We start from the raw sequence: 21,182 nt of genomic DNA, 5'->3' as shown, positions 1-21,182 counted from the left end.
ATTATACTAATTTTCACATCATACCCTTGCTTTTTCAAGTTGGAAAAAAAAAACAAAAACAAAAAAACAGAGCTTCCAGCAACCTTCTCCCAGGATGAGGTAGCATCTGACCATCAGGGCTGTGTTCAGAAGGATCACTTCCTGAGGCCCTGCCTTCTTTGTCTCACTGACTCTCCGGCCCCAAGACCTCAGGCCCCCTGAGGTTCTCTGGCTTCCTCCCAACTAGTCTTCTGCTGGCTGCCTTGGACTTTCACTTCTATCTCTCATCTTGGCTGGAAAGTTGATATCTTTTTGCCTTATTTCTTTCTCTCTCCTTCATTCATTCTCATGGACATCACTTAGGGCTCTCTAAGAATGTGAATCCCTTACTGAGTGTTCATTATGGGCTAAGCTATTGCTGTATTTTGGGGGCAAATTGAACAAGCATGACGACTGAGGTCTGCGAGGCAATGGCCATGACTGAAGGCCTTGAATGGGATCACAGTCCCTTATTGGATGTATTATCTATTGCTGCATAACAAACTACCCCACAATGTAGCGTCTTAAAACAATAATAAGTATTTATTGTCTCACATGGTTTCTTTGGGTCAGAGAGTTAGGAACAGCTTAACTGGGTGGCTCTGGCTTGGTGGCTGTCATGATATTGCAACCAAGATGTTGCAAAATTGTTGAGACTACTGGGGCTGCAGTCTCATCTGAAGGCTTGACTGGTACTGGAGGATCCACTTCCAAGGCAGCTCACTCACATGGCTGGTAAGTTAGTGCTGGCTGTTGGCAGGAAGCCTCAGTTTCTCACCTCCTTAGGACCTCTCCTTGAGGCTTCTTGAGGGTCCTCACAACATAGTGTCTGCCTCCTTCTAGAATAATTGATCCAAGACAACATAAAGTAGAAGCAGCAATGCCTTTTATGCCCTAGCCTCAGAAATCACACATTGCCACTTCACAATATCCTATTTGTTAGAAGTGAGTCACTCAGTGTGGCCCACATTCAAGGTGGTAACAGTCGGGCTTCATCTTTTAAAGGAAGATGTGTCAAATAATTTGTGGACATATTTAAAAATCACCATATTGAACCTCAGAGACCCCTCCTTCAGGGCTCAGTGCACAGTAGGGGCTCAGTAAATGCTGTTGCTTTAACCACATGGATGCTAAGACCAACCACAAGGGAGAAGAATTCAGCTCTCTACCTTTCCTTCTAGGTCCGTATTTCAGACTTAATAATCCTCTGCAATGTGACTGGTATTTCCGTCTCATTCTATTCCATTCTACTGGCCCCAAGGATGCTGTGGGACTTGGGTGAAGGTGAGAGCTAGCCTACCTTCAATGTGGGGCTGATCCCCTGGGGAATGCTCACTTCTTTCCTCTCCTCCAGCTGCACATAGCTGGAGCCAATGGATACCTGCGGGCAGCTGAGCTCCTCCTGGACCATGGAGTGCGTGTGGATGTGAAGGACTGGGATGGCTGGGAGCCCCTGCATGCAGCTGCCTTCTGGGGACAGGTAGTTCTCACCCACAGGGCTGTGGGGGAGGCCGGCACAGGGCTAACCTGCTGACACCAAGTTTTTTGGGCTGGCAATTGGTTTCAAAGAACATAAGACTTTAAGGCTTAAGGTGTTAACTATAGCTCATATGTGAGATATGAAAAGGCCTAGGGAGTTTGCAAAAAACATTGGACAAGACAAGTTGTTTTGTTGTTGTTGTTGTTGTTGTTGTTGTTTTTGAGACGGAGTCTTGCTCTGTCACCCAGGCTGGAGTACAGTGGTGCAACCTCATCTCACTGCAACCTCCATCTCCTGGATTCAAGCAATTCTCCTGCCTCAGCCTCCTGAGTAGCTGGGATTACAGGCATGTGCCACCATGCCCAGCTAATTTTTTGTATTTTTAGTAGAGATGGTGTTTCACCATGTTGGCCAGGCTGGTCTCAAACTCCTGACCTCAGGTGATCTGCCCGCCTCAGCCTCCCAAAGTGCTGGGATGCCACCATGCCCGGCTGACAAATTGTATTCTAATAGGATGGTAAGCAAATTTGCCAAATAAGAAAATTACCAGCATTTTTGCTCCCAGTAGTTTCTCCATTTGTTTCCAGATACAAAACTCTGATTGTCACTTACACCTAGTCCCTCCTTAGATATATGCCAGCTCTAGAGTTACAGCCAACTCTTTCTTCTCCTTCTTCTTGGTGTGGCCCAGGCATGTGGAGGAGATGCTGAGCTCATTGCCTCTGTCTGGATTCCCCCCATGGATCTAGTGTGCAGGCCTTCCCTGGAAATCAACTTTGTCCCACCATTCTTTGGGTCACATCCTAAGAGGCCTTGGGCACTCTCTCTACCTCCTAGGCTTTCTGAGCTGTGGGCAGGGGGACACATGAGCTTCTTCCTGTGTTTCAGATGCAGATGGCAGAGCTATTGGTGTCCCATGGAGCTAGTCTCAGTGCAAGGACATCCATGGATGAGATGCCAATAGGTAAGTCCAGCACAGCAGCTGGTGTGCACAAATAGGTAGTTATCAATGTTTTGATGGGTAGAGGGAGAAATAGATAAATATATGGTTGTATAGATTGATGGATTGGTGTGTAGATAGATAGATGGATTAATTAATGGATGGTAGATGAATGGACAGATGAATGGATAGATGGATAAATGGATGAATGGATGGATGAGAGGGGTAGATGGGTAGATATTATGAAGTCTGGTTGAATGGATGGGTGGGTGGGTGGATGGATGAATGGATAGATAGAAGAATAAGTGGATGAGTGGGTAAAGGATGAATCTATGAATAGATGGCTCAGTCAGCAATAGGTAGATAGATGGATGAAGGAGTTAGGTAGAATAGATGGGAGTATGTAGCTTTCTTAGCATCTTTGCATAATTTATTGCTTGGGCTATGTGGGGTACCTTCTTGTTTCCCTCACTACTTCTCATATCAGTGAAGACTTGAGGACTCTTCTTGGAAACTATCAAAGAGGAACATGAATCCCTTGGTCATAGCTGGGAACCTTAGGAATTGTGACTGTGCCCAGAACCTGGGTTTCCCATTCTTATAATCCTCTAAGGTTTGGGTTGCAGCCCAGGAACTTTGGCTGGCATTGTTTTCTTCCCTCGCTGCATGCCCCAAAAGATGCTTGGAGTTTTCAGTGGGTTGGGGTGGCAGCTCCTCTGGTCTGGAGCACCCTCTTGCGCCACAGGTCCTGGCCCCGTCCCCCACAACAGACTCCTCTGCCCCTTCAGACCTGTGCGAGGAGGAAGAGTTCAAGGTCCTGCTGCTGGAGCTAAAACACAAGCATGATGTGATCATGAAGTCACAGCTGAGGCACAAGTCATCCTTGAGCCGGAGGACATCCAGCGCAGGCAGCCGTGGGTGAGTCCGGGGCAGGGCAGCCAGGGGTCCCTGTGCGTGCTCCTGCCTGTGGCGCCTGGGTGCAGCCTCCAGCACCCACTTTGTCCTCTCAGGAAGGTGGTGCGGCGAGCCAGCCTGTCGGACAGGACCAACCTGTATAGGAAGGAGTATGAGGGAGAGGCCATCCTGTGGCAGCAGCGGAGTGCAGCCGAGGATCAGCGGACCTCCACCTACAACGGGGACATCAGGGAGACCAGGACAGACCAAGAGAATAAGGACCCTGTGAGTGGCCTCACGCCCTGCCCTAGTGTCAGTCACTGCAATGGGAGGAGAACAGGGTCCAGCCTGGCCTTGCCTTCAACTGAGAGCCTTCAGAGGGAAGTAGCCAGGCACTGCCCTTAAACTAGCATATCCAGTCTGATGGTGATGGCTACTGTAGTTAAACCAGCAGATTCAGTCTGATGGTGGTGGCTGCTGTAGCTAAGGAGGTGATCAGGGAGCGTGTTAGAGACTGAGCTGGGTGCTTTGGCACACAGGTGGGTCTCCTAATTGACAGGGGGTGTGTGTCCGCTATGCGCCTAGCTGTGCTCCAGCACACCTAGCAGTGGACTTCCTAGAAAAGAGCTTCAGTAGGGCAGTCACCCAGGAGCTGATGGTGCTACAACTTCTTTTTCAGGAAATATAACAAGATATTGAGAATTGTGTTTATCAGAACATGCTTTTTGAAAAATGGAGTAGAATCCTATTAGGACCTCTGAGAAGCCTGCTCCTGTAGCAGCCAATGGTCCTTTAAGCTTTAAGCTGCTTTCCTTAGGGGACACACATTCATTTCTGATGGCTGCTTTAAGAAATTATCACAAACTGGATGGCTTAACATGGTGGAAATTTATTCTCTCTCAGTTCTGAAGGCCAGAAGTCTAAAATCGAGGTGACACCAGCATTGGTTCCCTCTGGGGGCTCTCAAGGGGATTCTGTTCCATGCCTCTGCGAGCTTCTGGTGGCTCAGGCGTTCTTTGGCTCTTGCTAGCAACGATTCTAGTCTCTGCTTCTATCTCCACATGACCTTTTTCTATGTGTGTGTGTGTGTTTTCTTTTTGTATTTTTATTTTATTGGATTTTTTTTGAGACAGGGTCTTGCTCTGTCACTCAGGCTGGAGTGCAGTGGCATGATTATAGATCACTGAAGACTCCAGCTCATGGGCTTAAGCTATCCTCCCACCTCAGCCTCTCAAGTAGCTGGGACTATAGGTGGGGGCCATCACGACTGGCTAATTTTTAAATTTCTTGTAGAGATGAGGTCTTGCTGTGTTGCCCAGGCTGGACTCAAACTTAGCCTCAAGCAATCCTCCCACCTTGGCTTCCCAAAGTACTGAGATTACAGGTTCGAGCCACCATACCTAGCCTGTTTTTTCCTCTTATAAGGACACCAGTCATTGGATTGGAGCCCATGCCAATCCAGTATGACCTAATCTTAATTTAATTTATTACACCTGCAAATACCTATTTCCAGATAAAGTCACATTCAGAGATTCCAGGTAGACATGAATTTTTGAGGGACACTACTTGACCCAGAACCAACATACTCACTCAGCATGGCTGCTTTCTTGCTGAGTGGAGTGAACAAGTTTGGGGCTGGAGTGGAATTGCTGAGAACAAGGGAGAAGCTAACTATACTGGAGGTGGTCTGCCATTTTCGTTCTTCCACCACACGATGAACAGATCAAAACATGCCTAGAGAGTTTAGCCTTGGTGGGATGAAATTGATTAACTACTGAGCATGCCCATGTGTCTCAGAGGGACCCTGCTTCCCAGCATGAACAGTGAGGTCACCTACTGCCTGTCTCACCAGGAGGCGTGAAGGTGCCTGCCCAAGGGGAGGCCACATCAAAGCCACCAGCTGGTGATGGAGAGGGCATGTAGGGAAGCTTTGTTCTGCCTGGCCCCTTAGTCTGAGGATTGGTGAGAAAAGAGATGTAGATCAATATCAAATCACATTTCAGATGTCTCCCAGTTGTGCTTTATTTATTTTTCCTTTGTGATTGTGGTATAACTTAAGTATGGTAAAGCAGACAAATCTTTTTTTATTCTTTTACTTTTTTGTGATATGGAGCCTCACTCCATTACCCAGGCTGGAGTGCAGTGGTGTGATTTCAGCTCACTGCAACCTCTGCTCCCAGGTTCAAGCAATCCTCTCACCTCAGCCTCCTGAGTAGTTGGGATTACTAGTGCCCGCCATGACACCTGGTGGATTTTTGTGTTTTTAGTACAGATGGGGTTTCACCATGTTGGCCAGGCTGGTGTTGAAGTTGTGACCTCAAGCAATCCTTACCCACTTGGACCTCCCAAAGTGCTGGGCTTACAGGTGTGAGCCACCATGCCTGGCCAAGTAGACAAATCTTAAATGAGATTTTCAACAACCTTTTACAAATGTACACACTTAGATGAATTCATAGAGCCTTTTCATCATCCATGTTCTCTCTCCGTCCTTTCCCCCACTCCAAATGTAGTCACTATTTAACTTTGAGTTCTAAAGATTAATTTTGTATATGCATATGAATGACCCTGTTGTTTCTTTTGTGTCTGGCTTTTTTTACATCTGTGAGAGTCACCCACGTTGTGGCATATAGCAGTAGTTCTTTTTTTTTTTTTTTTTTGAGACAGGAGTTCACTCTGTTGCCTGGGCTGGAGTGCAGTGGTGTGATCCTAGCTCACTGCAGCCTTGACTTCTTGGGATCAAGCGATCCTTCCACCTCAGCCCCTTGGGTAGCTGGGACTATAGGCATGCACCACCATGCCTGGCTAATTAAAAATAATTTTTTTTGGTCAGGTGCCGTGGCTCATGCCTGTAATCCCAGCACTTTGGGAGGCCGAGGTGGGTGGATCACGAGGTCAAGAGATCGAGACCATCCTAGCCACATGGTGAAACCCCATCTCTACTAAAAATACAAAAATTAGCTGGGCGTGGTGGCGCACGCCTGTAGTCCCAGCTACTCAGGAGGCTGAGGCAGGAGAATCACTTGAACCCGGGAGGTAGAGTTTGCAGTGAGCCAAGATAGAGCCACTGCACTCCAGCCTGGGGACAGAGAAAGACTCTGTCTCAAAACAAAACAAAACAAAATTTTTTAGAGATGGGATCTTGCTATGTTGCCCAGGCTGGAGTGCATTGGCACGATCTTGGCTCGCTGCAACCTCCACCTCCCAGATTCATGCCATTCTCCTGCCTCAGCCTCCCTAGAAGCTGGGACTATAGGTGCCTGCCATCACACCCAGCTAATTTTTTGTATTTTCAGTAGAGACAGGGTTTCACCGTGTTAGCCAGATGGTCTCGATCTCCTGACCTTGTGATCCACCCGCCTCAGTCTCCCAAAGTGCTGGGATTACAGACGTGAGCCACCACGCCCGGCTGCCTCATTCTTTTTTATTGCTTTCTAGAATTCAATTGTTTGAATATTAAAATTTACATATCCATGCTCCTTTTTTTTTTTTAATTGAGACAGAGCGTTGCTTTGTCACCCAAGCTAGAGTGCAGTGGCATGCTCTTGGCTCACTACAACCTCTGCCTCCCAGGTTCAAGCGATTCTCCTACCTCAGCCTCCTGAGTAGCTGGGATTACAGGTGCGTGCCACCATGCCCGGCTAATTTTTGTATTTTTAGTAGAGACGGGGTTTCACCATATTGGCCAGGCTGGTCTTGAATTCCTGACCTCAAACAATCCACCCTCCTCGGCCTCCCAAAGTGTTGGTATTACAGGGATGAGCCACTGCTCCTGGCCTCCATTCTCCTTTTGGTGGACATTTGGGTTTCTTGTTTCTGGCTCCTGTGAATAAATCTGCTATAAACATTTTTGTACATGTCTTTTGGTGGACATAAGCACTATTTTGTGTTGGGAATATACCCAGGAAAGCAGTGGGAGTCACGGGTAGGCATATGTTTAGCTTTAGTGGATACTACCAAGCAGTTTTCCAAGGTGCCTTGTACCTGTCTGCTTTCCCATGGCAGAGTGTTTCTTGCCAACCCTTGGTATAGTCAGTCTTTTTTTTTTTTTTGATACAGAGTTTCACTCTTGTTGCCCAGTCTGGAGTGCAATGGCGCCATCTCGGCTCACTGCAATCTCCGCCTCCCGTGTTCAAGTGATTCTCCTGTCTCAGCCTCCCGAGTAGCTGAGATTACAGGCACCTGCCACCATGCCCAGCTAATTTTTGTGTTTTAGTAGAGATGGGGTTTCACCATGTTAAGGTGGGAATTCTCAAAGCATGGTCCCTGGACCGGCAACATCAGCATCACCTGGGAACTTGTTAGAAATGCAGACTTTGGCTGGGCACTGTGGCTCACAAATCCTGTAATCCCAAAACTGAGGGAGGCTGAGGTGGGAGGATCTCCTGTGCCTAGGAGTTACTGGATAACATGGCAAGACCCTATCTCTACCCCCCACCAAAAAAAAAAAACAAAACAATTAGCTGGGTGTGGTGGTGTGTACCTGTAGTCTTAGGTCTTGTGAGGCTGAGGCAGGAGGATTGCTTGAGTCAAGGAATTCGAGGCTGCAGTGAGCTATGATAGCACCACTGAACTCCAGCCTGGGTGACAGAATGAGGCCTGGTCTCTAAAAAATAAATAAATAAATAAATAAATAAATAAATAAATAAATAAATAAATGTAGATTCTCAGGACCCACCCCAGATGTGGCGATACTGCTGCACACAAGAATTTCAGAACCACTTATTTGAGGAATAATTTGTTCAGCCTGACCCCCAAATCACATTTCTTCCAAGGCTGTGCCCTGTTAGCCTTCAAGGCTGACTTTGGTTCACTGTTTTTTGTTTTTGTTTTTGTTTTTTTCCTCTGAAACAAGGTCTCACTCTGTTGCCCATGCTGGACTGGAGTGCAGTGGTGCAATCTTGGTTCACTATAGCCTCTGCCTCCCAGATTCAGGCAATTCTCCCACCTCAGCCTCCTGATTAGCTGGGACTACAGGCACCCGCCACCACGCCCGGCTAATTTTTGTGTTTTTTGGTAGAGATGGGGTTTCCCCATGTTGGCCAGGCTGGTCTCAAACTCCTGACCTTAAGTGATCCGCCTGCCTTCGCCTCCCGGAGTGCTGGGATTACGGGCATGAGCCACCGTGCCCCATGTTTTTTAATCTGATGTTTAAGTAGCAGTACAGACAGACTAAATGAGAATCTCAGGAGTTGGGACCTCGGCATTGTATATATTTGTCATTGGTGTTTTTTTTTTTTTTTTAGATGGAGTCTTGCTCTGTCGCCAGGCTGGAGTGCAGTGGCTCAATCTTGGCTCACTGCAACCTCTGCCTCCCAGGTTCAAGCGATTCTCCTGCCTTAGCCTCCTGAGTAGCTGGAACTACAGGTGCACGCCACCATGCCTAGCTAATTTTTGTATTTTTAGTAGAGACGGGGTTTCACCATGCTGTCCAGGATGGTCTTGATCCCTTGACCTCGTGATCCACCCGCCTCGACCTCCCGAAGTGCTGGGATTACAGGCATGAGCCACTGTGCCCGGCCATGTCGTTGTGTTTTAAAGCTAAAGAGAAATGGTTTTTGAAGTGATTGCAGCAGTAAGTAGAATGCTTCGACCACAGAATTGGCAAGATCTCGGAGGTCAGGGAGAAAGGAGTTTGTTTCCTAGGGAGGAAGACAGAGGCTGCAAGGACTGAGGGTTGGGAGTGGGACGAGCAGGTGGTGTAATTGGACAGTTGACCAGGAATGTGTGTCCCGTGGTCAGCCCATTTCCAGAAGGGTCTTCAGGAGAGTTTTTCTGCATTGCAGTGCTTGTTTACCCTCAGGGTGAGTCAAAGTCCAGGACCCTGTAGGGAGGGGAGCAGCTTAACTAAAATTTGGTTAAATCATTTACCGCTGGACGTGGCGGCTCATGCCTGTAGTCTCAGCACTTTGAGAGGCCCAGGCAGGTGGATCATCTGAGGTCAGGAGTTCGAGACCAGCCTGGCCAACATGGTGAAACCCTGTTGCTACCTAAAATAGCCAGGTGTGGTGGCAGGTGCCTGTAATGCCAGCTACTTGGGAGGCTGAGGCAGGAGAATCACTTGAACCTGGGAGGCAGAGGTTGCAGTGAGCCAAGATTGCACCACTGCACTCCAGCCTGGGCAACAGAGTGAGACTCTATCTCAAAAAAAAAAAAAAATCATTTAGCAAGCCTTAATTTCAGTTGATAAATTGACAGTTTAGCTAATCATTTCAGAGAAAAAGAATGAGAATTTGGGGGACTGTGTTTGGGTTGTCCTAGGAAAAGGAGGGATCATCTGAGCGTTCTGGAAATCCTATGGGGAAGGGTGATTCTGTGCAGTCAGCCATTCCCCAGAACACAAAAGGTGGGGGTTTTGTTTAACCTTCCTGTTTTCCAGTACCTCAGTTCAACATTGCCAAGATGATGGCGCCTACCGCAAAGGGTGTTCTAGGGTCAATTGTGTTCTTATTTATATAGAACTCAGCCCATAACTTGTACCTTATTAAGCATTAGGCAGATAAATACATTTAGAAGTTCCCTGCATCATGAGAAAACCTCTTTCATCTAACCCGCATGCTTGAGGCTGGAGTTAATTCCTCTTCCTTCAATGCTCTGATTTCTGACACTGGAGGTGGATATAGGTGGGTTTTGTTTTGTTTTGTTTTGTTTTGTTGAGACAGGGTCTTATTCTGTCACTCAGGTTAGACTGCAGTGGTGCAAACATGGCTCACTGCAGCCTCACCCTCCTGGGCTCAAGTGATCCTCCTGCCCAGCCTCCCACGTAGCTGAGCCACAGGCATGCACCACCATGCCCAGCTAATTTTTAAATATTTTTGTAGTGATGAGGTCTCACTATGTTGCCCAGGCTGGTCTCCAACTCTTAGGCTGAAGCCATCCTCCCACCTCAGCCTACCAAAGTGCTGGGATTACAGGCATGAGCCACTGCACCCAGCAGGGATTTTTTTCTTTTTAAACTAATAGATTTTTTTTTCGAGCAGTTTTAGAACTCTAGAAAAATGAGTGGAAAGTACAGATATTTCCCATATACACCCCCCTCCACCCTGGTTTCCCCTGTTATTAACAACTCGCATTAGTGTGGTACATATGTTATCACTGATGAGCCAATATTGATACATTATTATGAACTAAAGCCCATGGTTTACATCGGGTTTGCTCTTTGTGTTGTAACTCCTATGGGTTTTGACAAATGCATAATGTCATGTGTCCGTCATGATAGTGTCACACAGAATGCTCTCGCCACTTGGTTTAGGTGGTTATATTAGACGGTTGAGATTGTGAACAACTGGTAAAAGAGACCAGGGCTGTCCCACTAAACAGCCCTGGTATTCTACTTACGCTTCCTCCCCAAACTCTAGCAATCACTGATCTTCTACTGTTTTCATAGTCTTGCTTTTCCGAAATGTTATATACTTGGAATTATATAATATGTGATGCTTTCAGATTGGTGTTCTATATGGTTTTTTTTGAGACGGAGTCTCACTCTGTTGCCCAGGCTGGAGTGCAGTTGTGCAATCTCGGTTCACTGCAACCTCTGCCTCCTGGTTCAAACAATTATCCTGCCTCAGCCTCCTGAGTAGTTGCGATTAGAGGCATGCGTCACCGCGCCTGTCTAATTTTTGTGTTTTTCTTTTAGTAGAGACAAGGTTTCACCATGTTGGCCAGGCAGGTCTCGAACTCCTGACCTCAAGTGATCTGTCCACCTCAGCCTCCCAAAGTGCTGGGATTATAAGCGTGAGTCACCACGCTCGGCCTGTACATATGTTTTTTTAACTGTCTAGATGATGCCAATGTGCATCCAAGATGGGATCAGTGTCTCAGATCTTTGCCACTCTAAACATCAGCAGGAAATTCTTAGAAGTACCGAATTGCAGGCCCCAACCCAGACCTATTGAATCAGAATATGGATTTTAACAATATCCCTAGGGCAACTCACATACACATTAAAGTTTGAGAAGCACTGACTAGGACCACCAAGAAATGGTCTCTCCATGACATGGCATCAGTCTGCCTGCATAGTTCAGAAGGAGCCATTAAAAACAAAAAAAGGTTGGACTTGGTGGCTCATGCCTGTAATCCCAGGGCTTTGGGAAGCTGAGGTGGGAGGATCACTTGAGACCAGGAGTTCAAGACCAGCCTGTGCAACATAGTGAGGCCCTGACTCTAAAAGGAGAAAGCGAAGAAATACACACTCATAAATGGAAACTTACTATGGAAAGTGTTCTTTGCCTTATCACATGTTACCATATATACATAACATATATGTTAGATGTATGTATGTTATATATATATGTTAGAAAACTAGATTATAAACTAGATTGTATATATATACATATCTTGGACATCTTTCCTTGCCAGCTCGTGGAGACTTCCTTCATTCTTTTTACCAGCTACAGAGCATGCCAGTAGAAGTACTGGCCACAATTTCCTGCTTGCCCAGTGATGACTTTCAGGCTTTGCACTAATGAGAGAGAAAATCTGTGAAATGGGCTTGCTGGTGCAAAGTATACAATCCTTTCTAAAAATTTTTATCATTATTATTGTTTCTATTTTTTACTGAAGAGCTGGGGAGAGAAGAAAGGAAAAAAAGAAAAAAATATCACTGAAGGATGATGCAAAACTGTCCACCAAAGAGACTGTAGCAATTTACATTCTCACTTATTTCCCCATATCCCTGCCAACACCGAGTAATAACACACTTTAAACGTATTTGTCAATGTGATATCTAAAAGTGGTATTTTGTTGTTTTAATTTTTATATTATTAACGATTAGTGAGGAGGAATATTATTCCAATGCCATGTATATCTATATATTTTGCTGTGGGCTGCATATTAGTATCCTCTGCCTACTATTTTTATTAGGTAGGTAGGCCTTTAAAAATTGACTTTTGGCTGGGCTCGGTGGCTCATGCCTGCAATCTCAGCACTTTGGGAAGCTGAGGAGTGTGGATCACTTGAGGCCAGGAATTCAAGATCAGCCTGGCCAGCATGGTGAAACCCCATCTCTACAAAAATACAAAAATTAGCTGGGTGTGGTGGTGCGTGCCTGTAATCCCAGCTACTCGGGAGGCTGAGGCAGGAGAATTGTTTGAACCCGGGAGGCAGAGGCTGCGGTGAGCGGAGAGTGCGCCACTGCACTCCAGCCTGAGAGACAGAGCAAGACTCCGTCTCAAAAAAAAAAAGGACTTTTAAGAGCTCTTTATACTTTTAGAAAATTAGTCTCTTTTCTGTCATATATGTTGAAAATATTTTCCTAGTTTCTTCATGTGTCTTTTGACCTTGTTTCCTGTTCATGGTGAGTTTTTGCTGTGCTTTAAATGTTGTTGCATGTATCTTTTTTTTAGTTTATAGTTTTTAGGAAGCAGCTACTTTTCAAACTCTTGTTATCCAAGGATTATTAGGTGTACAGGATCCCTGGGTAAGAATCTTTGTGAGATATGCTTCAAATACAGAGGAAGGATTACAAGTGACTGAAAAACCCAACTCAAATGGACTAACACACAAGGAATTTATTGGCTTGTGCAACTGAAAAGTCTGGGCCTGGAAGGATCCTGGGCTTCAAATGTGTCATTGGGATGCAGTCTCTGTTAGCCTTTCTTCATGCCAACTTCACTTGCAAGCAGACCTTTCAACATAATATCTCCCCAGCCCTCAGCTTACTTCATTCTTACTACCCACAGTTCCTACAGAAACTTCTCTTTCCCAATTGTTCTAGCAAAAATCCCAGGGTCGCTTCACTGAGGCAATTTCAGTTAAGAACTCACCCCTGGGCCAATCCCTGTAGTGAAATATGTTGACTGGCTAGGCCTTGGGTCATGATCCGGGCCCTGGAGCAAGGCCAGGGATCAGTCAACTCTACGAAAATTCATAGATTGGGGGTTCCCCAAAGGAAAAACCTGGCCCAAATACCCAGGGAGAGAAAACAGATAGAGGAAAAGTCCAAAGAATAATACCCTCAGCAGAGAGACAGGTGGATAGTAGGTTCAGATCTTCCAGCCAGCTGGTAATGTTGTCCCTCTCACTCGCAGAACCCCAGGCTGGAGAAGCCCGTGCTACTCTCCGAATTTCCTACCAAGATCCCACGAGGTGAACTGGACATGCCTGTTGAGAACGGCCTCCGGGCTCCGGTCAGTGCCTACCAGTATGCACTGGCTAACGGGGATGTCTGGAAGGTGCATGAGGTGCCCGACTACAGCATGGCCTATGGCAACCCTGGCGTGGCCGACGCCACCCCGCCCTGGAGCAGCTACAAGGAACAGAGTCCTCAGACGCTTCTGGAGCTGAAGCGGCAGCGGGCTGCAGCCAAGCTGCTCAGCCACCCCTTCCTTAGCACCCACCTGGGCAGCAGCATGGCCAGGACGGGCGAGAGTAGCAGTGAAGGCAAGGCCCCCTTGATCGGAGGCAGAACTTCACCATACAGCAGCAATGGGACCTCGGTATATTACACGGTCACCAGCGGAGATCCCCCACTCTTAAAGTTCAAGGCCCCCATAGAGGAGATGGAGGAGAAGGTGCATGGCTGTTGCCGTATCTCCTAGTCTCCGTGTGATGGAGGAGGGAGATGCCTGGGGAGGGGCTCCTGGAATCCAGGCCAGCCCAACAGCCTTGGCTGGGGAGGTGTCAGAGGGCAGCTGGGGAGAGGTGGGCTCTGCTTTTCAGAGGAACTCAGACCCCAGCCCTCACCTGGCTGCCCATAGCATCCCATGTCCCACGTCCCGTGGTTCTGCTTCCTGCTGCATCGTCTGCCATCTGACACAAGGCCTGTCGTGGCCTCCTGGCTCACTCTGCTGTCTGATCTTGGGAGGGTGGGCTTGAGATCCCAGCTCTATTCTTGGTATAAAGGCTTCTCCGGATCAGTACATGCATGTCACATTAACACACACACACATATACACGCACACACAAGCTCAATCATTGTGTGTAGGAATGACATACCTGGGCTCAGGGGAAGCAAGGGGGCTTAGAATTTGTGGGGTATTCCCAAAAGGATGGAAGTTAAGACTCAGAGTCTCATTACCACTGCCATCATGGCTTTAGCAGGGGAGGGGACCTGCTAAGCTGAGACCCATAGTCCTGCTCAGAGTCATCCCAAGGTCTGAGCCACCAGCCACACCTGACAGGGGCGAGAAGTCCTCGCTGTGTTCAGAGGGAGCCAGGAATCTACATGGGTAGATGAGATAGACACAGACTTGCTCCCCACAGCCTTGTTGAGAGCCATACTTCTGCCCATGCCGGGAGCCAGCTGTGTGACTTTCCAGGGGTGGAGGGGGAAAACCAGGCAATTTCATTCCTGGAATCAACCAAATCATGTTTTCCTCTTGGATGGAAGTGTCAAAGGCAGAAGGGTGTGGGAGGGGGACAAGGCCAGTATTTACAAAAGTGTATCTGATTTAAAAAATTCCTTTAGTCTGTAAAACTCCTAGAGGGAGGGAGGTAACTGAATTCACTTCTTTTTGTGGATCGTATCACGGTCACTGGGTTTTACTGGCTGGTGCTGGGAAAATGAAGCTAAGGGAGGAGCTTCCATTGGAATGCTTTTCCAGGGAGAGAGGCCAGTTAATTAAAAAAAAAAAACAAAAAACAGTCGCTAGTTAACAGCGACAGAGCCCAGCACCCTGGGGTCTTTGTAAATATCCAGACTGTTTCAGCCCAGCCCATCTCAGCCAGCCCTCCTCAGACTGAGCTGTCAGAGCACGCAATTAGGGGCCAGCCTGCCTCCACCTCCCACCCCCATCCACCCCCATCAGTCATGTGTGCGGAGTCAGTGCTCAGGATCCTGGGCCCAGCTTTTGCCTTTTTGGAGATCCTTGGTGAGACAGATTTGCCAGTCAGCCCTTTTGAGTTCCTGCCTCGCCCAGTGGCTCCCAGCCTGCACTTGCAGGAGTGGTGATGCCCCAAGTCTGCAAATCCAGGGTGCACGTGGTCAATATCCCATCCTGCATTCAGGAGAGCCATGGTAGGGCTGGAGTTAGGCCTTGCCCAGCTCTGCAGTTTCATAGTCCCAGCTTTCCTGGTGCTGGGGAGGGAGGACTGTGAATGGCTGTTCTCCCCTCACTGCTGATTCTCCCAGGACCCCCTTTGGAGTTGCCCATTGGCATGGGCACTGCCCACAGGCTCAGCCAGAACCTTTTGGTGTAACCGACAAGCTGCAGGTTGTCCCCTGCTCTGTGCGCCTTTTATTTGTCCTTAAACTACCTCCTTAGAGCTCTGAAGGGGTCTCTTAGTTCCAGATTTGAATTTGGGGAACAGATCTGGGTTCTTTTTAACCCTCTTCTTTCTCAGTCTATGAGAAAATTTCCCTGAGGGGCACCTGGGCTAGGGGCTTGGGGCTGGAAGACCATCCCCGCCTTGTGCCACAACTTTAGTCGTGGGATCTGCTCTTTGTCATTCTCAGCCCCCTACTGTGGCCCCCATGGCCCCATAACCCAGAGAGGGAGCTGGACTTCAGGGAGCCTGAGTGATGCTTTCCCAGGAGCAGGGCAGCTGGCTGGACCAGAAAGTAGAGGGCCCATGGGAGTGACTGTGCCCTCCGTGGCTGCTGGAAGGGGAGAGGTTCTCGGCATCAGGCCACCTCCACCCCAATGCCAGGACAGATGTATTCTAGAGTAGGGGTGGAGGCGGCCCAGGAGGCTGAAGACAGGTGCATAGATGCTTCCCATGACCCTGCCATTTGGGGTGGGCTCTTCAACATCTCAGGCTGTGGCTGGAACAGGACAGGATGATCTAAAACACACATACCATTGGCTGTAAAACAGTATGAGCCCAGACTGATGCTGAAATCCCTCGTGAGCTGACCTTAGCTACAAGGTAGGGAGTTCTGAGGGAAGCTGCGTGCTCCTCAGGAGAGAGCTGTGCAGGTTTTCCGATCTTTTTGCTCAGGGGCCAAACACTGAAGGCACGTACTGCCCAACCCACTGAGCGCCTGAGGCCATTCCCTCCTTTTCCGCATGCCTCCTGCCTCCTGGGCTATTCCTCTGCACCCAGAAGGCTGGGAATCCCAGCTGATTCCCTGACAGGAGCCGACTTCACACACAGGTGACTCTCAAGCATTGGCTCATGTTTTCAGCCAGGGATAAACCATCCCCTCTCGGGGCTTTAAGTCCCTGGGGAGCTTTCCCTGTAGGTCTCCTGGGTGTTGAGAGACAAGTTGGAGACCAACCTCCAATGAATGAGCCGCGGTCATTCATTAATTCACTCACGTAATTTACTGAGTAGCTGCAACAGGCCAGCCTCTATGTTAGGTTCTGCGGATAAAGGAGGAATAAGACAGAGTCAGGAGAACTGTTCTTTGTGGTTTCCGCCCCTTGGGGACCACAGGCATCAGCAGTCCCATTCAAGTCACCTGACACAAAATGTCTGCATCTTGGTCCAGCGACCCTTTGCTTTTCAGCTCCTAGAATCCTTACAGTCTGAATTCCTTTAGCTGGGAACAGCTGTCATGGCCACCCCTGGATAACATTTGCCACCAAGTATAGATGCTGGATCTTGGGTTCCAGGCAGGCATCATCCAGGTGCATCTGGAACTTTCAGTGATAGCTGCCTTCAGCCAGCATCTTTGGGGGACTCTATAATAGCAGCTTGAGATCAGTGTCTAGAAGACTGTTCTGCAATTTGCTGCCAAATGCATCTCAGGTTTTTAAAGTCATTGTTTCTTGCTCATGGTGGCTCATTTATTACATAGTCCCCTCACCCCACTAATGGATAATGGGAGGAAAAGTTGCTGCTTCCTTCAGCATCAAAGCCTTTCCTTGGGAATCTGCCTCCCTCCATGGCAGGGGTGGATTCGGGAGCTGGGAGTAACCAGGCAAAGTCAACCAGATGCCTAGCTCCTGCTGAGACCCAGGTCCTGTGGCAGCTCCTCATTAGATTAAAGGAGACCACTTCCAAAGCAGGTGCTGCGTGGCTAACCATCATATGCCCCAAACAATTGAAAGTTGGCGGTTATCACCAGACTGTGAGTTTCTGGCAAGTAGCTTAGGGAAGCCAAATAAACTCTAGGCTCAGGGCTACTGAAGACTTCAGGATAGAATTCTCCATCAAATATACAGCATAAATAAAACTGCTCTGCACTGTTTGATCCATTTCCAAGGAGCTTAGAAAGGTTAACAAGGGTGTGTCCCCTGTCCTGCCCCACTGGTTTGCTGGCTTTGTGATAACATGAGACCATTGTGGTTGTTGGTGTCGAATACCTTCCCATCCTGAGCTCTCTCACCTACCTGCTCTCTCTCCTAGAGCAGGATACTGGGGTACTTTCAAGAAGGGTGCTCCTTTTAAGATGCCCAGAAAGGCTGTATTTAACTCTTGCTATTTGTAACTTGGGGATGGTCTCCCCTGCCCCAGGGCACATAAGAGCAAAGGGTCCAATGGTCAGTGGATGACTCTGCAAAAGTGACCCCCTGTGCCAGAAGCTATAGCCCTCTCCCCGACAGGTCTCTCTTGTTGGCCAGAGGGGCTGCTTCCCATGGGCATTGCAAGTGCCACTGTGCGGGGCCTGGCTCTGCACACCCAGGAAAAGTCTGCAGACCCCCAGCCCTCCGCAATAATTCACCAGACCAGAAGCCACTGATGTACAGAGAACACTTAAAAAAATGTATTTTATGTGAAAAAAAGTTAAAACTCTGTATACTGTATCAGCAGCTTTGTGTAAAAATGGCAATCAAGAGAGTCTAATATATTTAAAACTTTTTTAAAAAAAAATCTTCGCGGATCTTTGATATCGTATTGAGGTAACTTCCAGGTAGCCCCTTGCCACGCAGCACCGGTGGGCCTCGGGTCCAAAACCGTGGCTCAGCCACATCCCAAAGGGGGCACATGTCCCTGGAGTTGCTTCCAGCTGCCAAGGCCTGTGACGGAATTCGCTGTTAAGAGTTTTTAATTAAAATTATTAAATTCCTTTTAATAACACCTGCTAGTGTGAGTGATTATTGCTGTGAGCTCACTTGAACAGTGCTGACTTGAATTCACAAAGAGGAGGTTCCTAGAATAGAGGGTGGGTGAGGGCTCCTAGTCTCTTCCCCCTTACCCCACCGCTTTCCCATAGAGGGCTTCCCCATGAGGACCCTGAAATAGAGAGAGCTCTAGGGGCTCAGACCTGGAGCAGATGTCTCCTCAGACTAGGAGATGGTGAAAACCGATGAATTCAAGAAAAGGTGGGTGGTTGGGAACGACCTTCATTCTGTCGAATAAGCTCTTTGAAATTAACATGAGGCCCTGTAGTAGCATATATTTATTCCATACATTTTCAAAGTTTTTCCTGATATTTATTTATCTTTTTTTTTTTTTTTTTTTTAAAGACGGAGCCTCACTCTTTCACCCAGGCTGGAGTGCAGTGGCGCGATCTCAGCTCACTGCAACTTCTGTCTCCCGGGTTCCAGCAATTCTGCCTCAGCCTCCCGAGTAGCTGAGATTACAGGCACTCGCCATGATATCCAGCTAATTTTTTGTATTTTTAGTCGAGACAGAGTTTCACCATGTTGGCCAGGCTGATCTCCAACTCCTGACCTCAAGTGATCCTCCCGCCTCGAGCTCCCAAAGTGCTGGGATTATAGGCGTGAGCCACCGCGCCTGGCCTCTCATGACATTTATATGTAACAAGGGTGCCCCTTTCCTCTGTCCCATTCTTGGAGTGAACTGACGTGTCCTGTCCTCTTCCCCCTGCCCCATTCCACTCTTTCCCCTTGTGTGCTTATTGTGGGGAAGTACAATACTATAAAGTACTTCACCTTATGACAGCAATACAGCAGCTAAGGCCCCGGCCATTCTCATTTTTTACCTCAAGCGTTAGAGGCACAGAGAAGCTATGTGGTTGCACAGCCTCAGACCACAGTCCTTGGTCCTTGTCCCACACAGAACTTTGTTGGTGTTTTTCTTGAAAGAGGATGAAAAGGGTGTCGGATCACAACGTCAGTGGTTCGAGACCAGCCTGGCCAACGTGGTGAAACCCCCATCCTACTAAAGATGCAGAAAATTAGCCAGGCGTGGTGGCATGAGCCTGTAATCCCAGCTACTCAGGAGGCTGAGGCAGGAGAATCATTTGAACCCGGGAGGTGGAGGTTGCAGTGAGCTGAGATCATGCCATTGCACTCCAGCCTGGGCGACAGGAGAAGACTCTGTCTCAAAAAAAAAAAAAGAAGGTGCTCTCTTGTAGCCTCCCGGGTCCTGGATACCAGAGCAGGGACACATGGAAGGCTCCACACTTATTCTTGAGAAACTTCACAAAGGGATGGGGATGGGGAGAGGAGGGGAAGAGAGGGAGAGGCGTCCGAACAGCAGCAGGCATTCATCCATTTAAAAAGGTTGTTGGCTGCTAAATAATAATAATGGTAACATCTCACATTTATGACCCACTTTTCATTTACATAAAAAGGATGAGGACTGAAAATTGACTGTTGGATTTAGCTCTGTGGAACTCATGATGAACCTGACAAGAGGTTTTGGTAAAGCAGTGGGGGTTTTAGCCTGATTGAAGAGGGCTGGAAGGGAACTGGAGACAGCAGGTATAGACAACTGGTGTAAGGGTTTCTTTTTCTTTTCTTTTTTTTTTTTTTTTGAGACAGAGTCTTACTCTGTCACCCAGGCTGGAGTGCAGTGGTGTGATCATAGTTCACTACAGCCTCAAACTCCTGGGCTTAAGTGATCTCTTGCCTCAGCCTTCCTAGTGGCTGGGACCACCATGAGCACTGCCATGCACTAAAAGTCAGGTGCACCACCATGCCCAGTTAACTTTTGTATTTTTTTGTAGAGACATGGTCTCACTATGTTGCCCAGGCTGGTCTCAAACTCCTGGGCTCAAGTGATCCTCTTCCCTTGGCCTCCCACAGTGCTGGGATTACAGGTGCAAGTCACCATGGCCAGCCACATCTGAGATTTTATGCTGCAAAAGTAAGAAGACAGATGGGGAGCTTTAGAGGAATGTAGGGTCAAGAGAGGGTTGTTTTAAGATGAAAAATATTTCAGCATGCTTGTAGGCTGATAGAAATGAATCAGTAAAGAGGGAAGCTGATGTTCCAGGAGAAAGAAGAAGATTGCTAGAGCGATGCTGGTGAGTAGTAGAGAGGCTGGAAGTGCCCAGGCAGAGGGGTTGGTGTTGGATGGGCACAGGCGCAGTTCATAAATGCCCAGTATATGGGCAGAGATGCAGACAGGAAGATAGACTAGATGGGTGCACGTGGACGTTCCCTTCTCACTGCTTCTGTGTTCTCGGTGACATAGGAGGCAAGCTGTCAGAGAGGAAAAGGTAGAGAGAATGAGGGAAATGTGGCCTACCAGGCAGTTTTTTTGTTTTTGTTTTGTTTTGTTTTGTTTTTAGATGGAGTTTCGGTCTTGTCGCCCAGGCTGGAGTGCGGTGGTGCCATCTTGACTCACTGCAACCTCCCCTCCCGTGTTCAAGTGATTCTCCTGCCTCAGCCTCCCGAGTATCTGGGGTTACACCAAGTAACCAGGGTCTGGTTATTAGACACCCGGCTAATTTTTGTATTTTTAGTAGAGACGGGGTTTCACTGTGTTGGTCAGGCTGATCTCAAACGCCTGATCTCAGGTGATCCGCCCTCCTCGGCCTCCTAAAGTGCTGGGATTACAGGCATGAGCCACTGCTCCCGGCCTCCTAGCATGCAGTCTTACGGATTATGAATTTAAAACATGACCAGTCAGTAAGCATGGTTATGCCCTTTTTGTTTTTTCTCCAGCCCTGTAGTGCTGCCGGGGTGCAGGTGGAAAGTAGGGTATAACCAGGGTTTGTTGGGGTTTTACAAGGCAAAAACCTATGAAATGAGAGAAGACTACCGGAGGGTGTAATCAAAGGAGTAGTCCTAATATGATGAGCCGGTATTTTTTGAATGAATGAATACATGGTTA

The 21,182-nt window shown here is 47.9% G+C and overlaps 1 protein-coding gene across 1 annotated transcript in view; it reads left to right on the top strand.

The window, feature by feature from the left end:
• The window catches only part of PPP1R16B (protein phosphatase 1 regulatory subunit 16B), a 117,748-nt gene extending 99,515 nt beyond the window's left edge, over positions 1–18,233 (top strand). Inside the window, exons 7-11 of the mRNA XM_032143344.2 lie at positions 1,373–1,498; positions 2,387–2,462; positions 3,227–3,356; positions 3,449–3,617; positions 13,358–18,233. Of these exons, the coding sequence (XP_031999235.1) occupies positions 1,373–1,498; positions 2,387–2,462; positions 3,227–3,356; positions 3,449–3,617; positions 13,358–13,867 (1,011 nt within the window). The 3' untranslated portion in view covers positions 13,868–18,233. The remainder of the gene's footprint in view (positions 1–1,372; positions 1,499–2,386; positions 2,463–3,226; positions 3,357–3,448; positions 3,618–13,357) is intronic.
• Positions 18,234–21,182: the final 2,949 nt, after the last annotated feature.

Source organism: Hylobates moloch, unplaced genomic scaffold, assembly GCF_009828535.3.
Source record: "Hylobates moloch isolate HMO894 unplaced genomic scaffold, HMol_V3 SCAFFOLD_21, whole genome shotgun sequence".
In the NCBI taxonomy this organism is placed as follows: domain Eukaryota; kingdom Metazoa; phylum Chordata; class Mammalia; order Primates; family Hylobatidae; genus Hylobates; species Hylobates moloch.
Note: the sequence above shows the minus strand (reverse complement) of the source record. Positions and strands in the feature narration are given on the sequence as shown.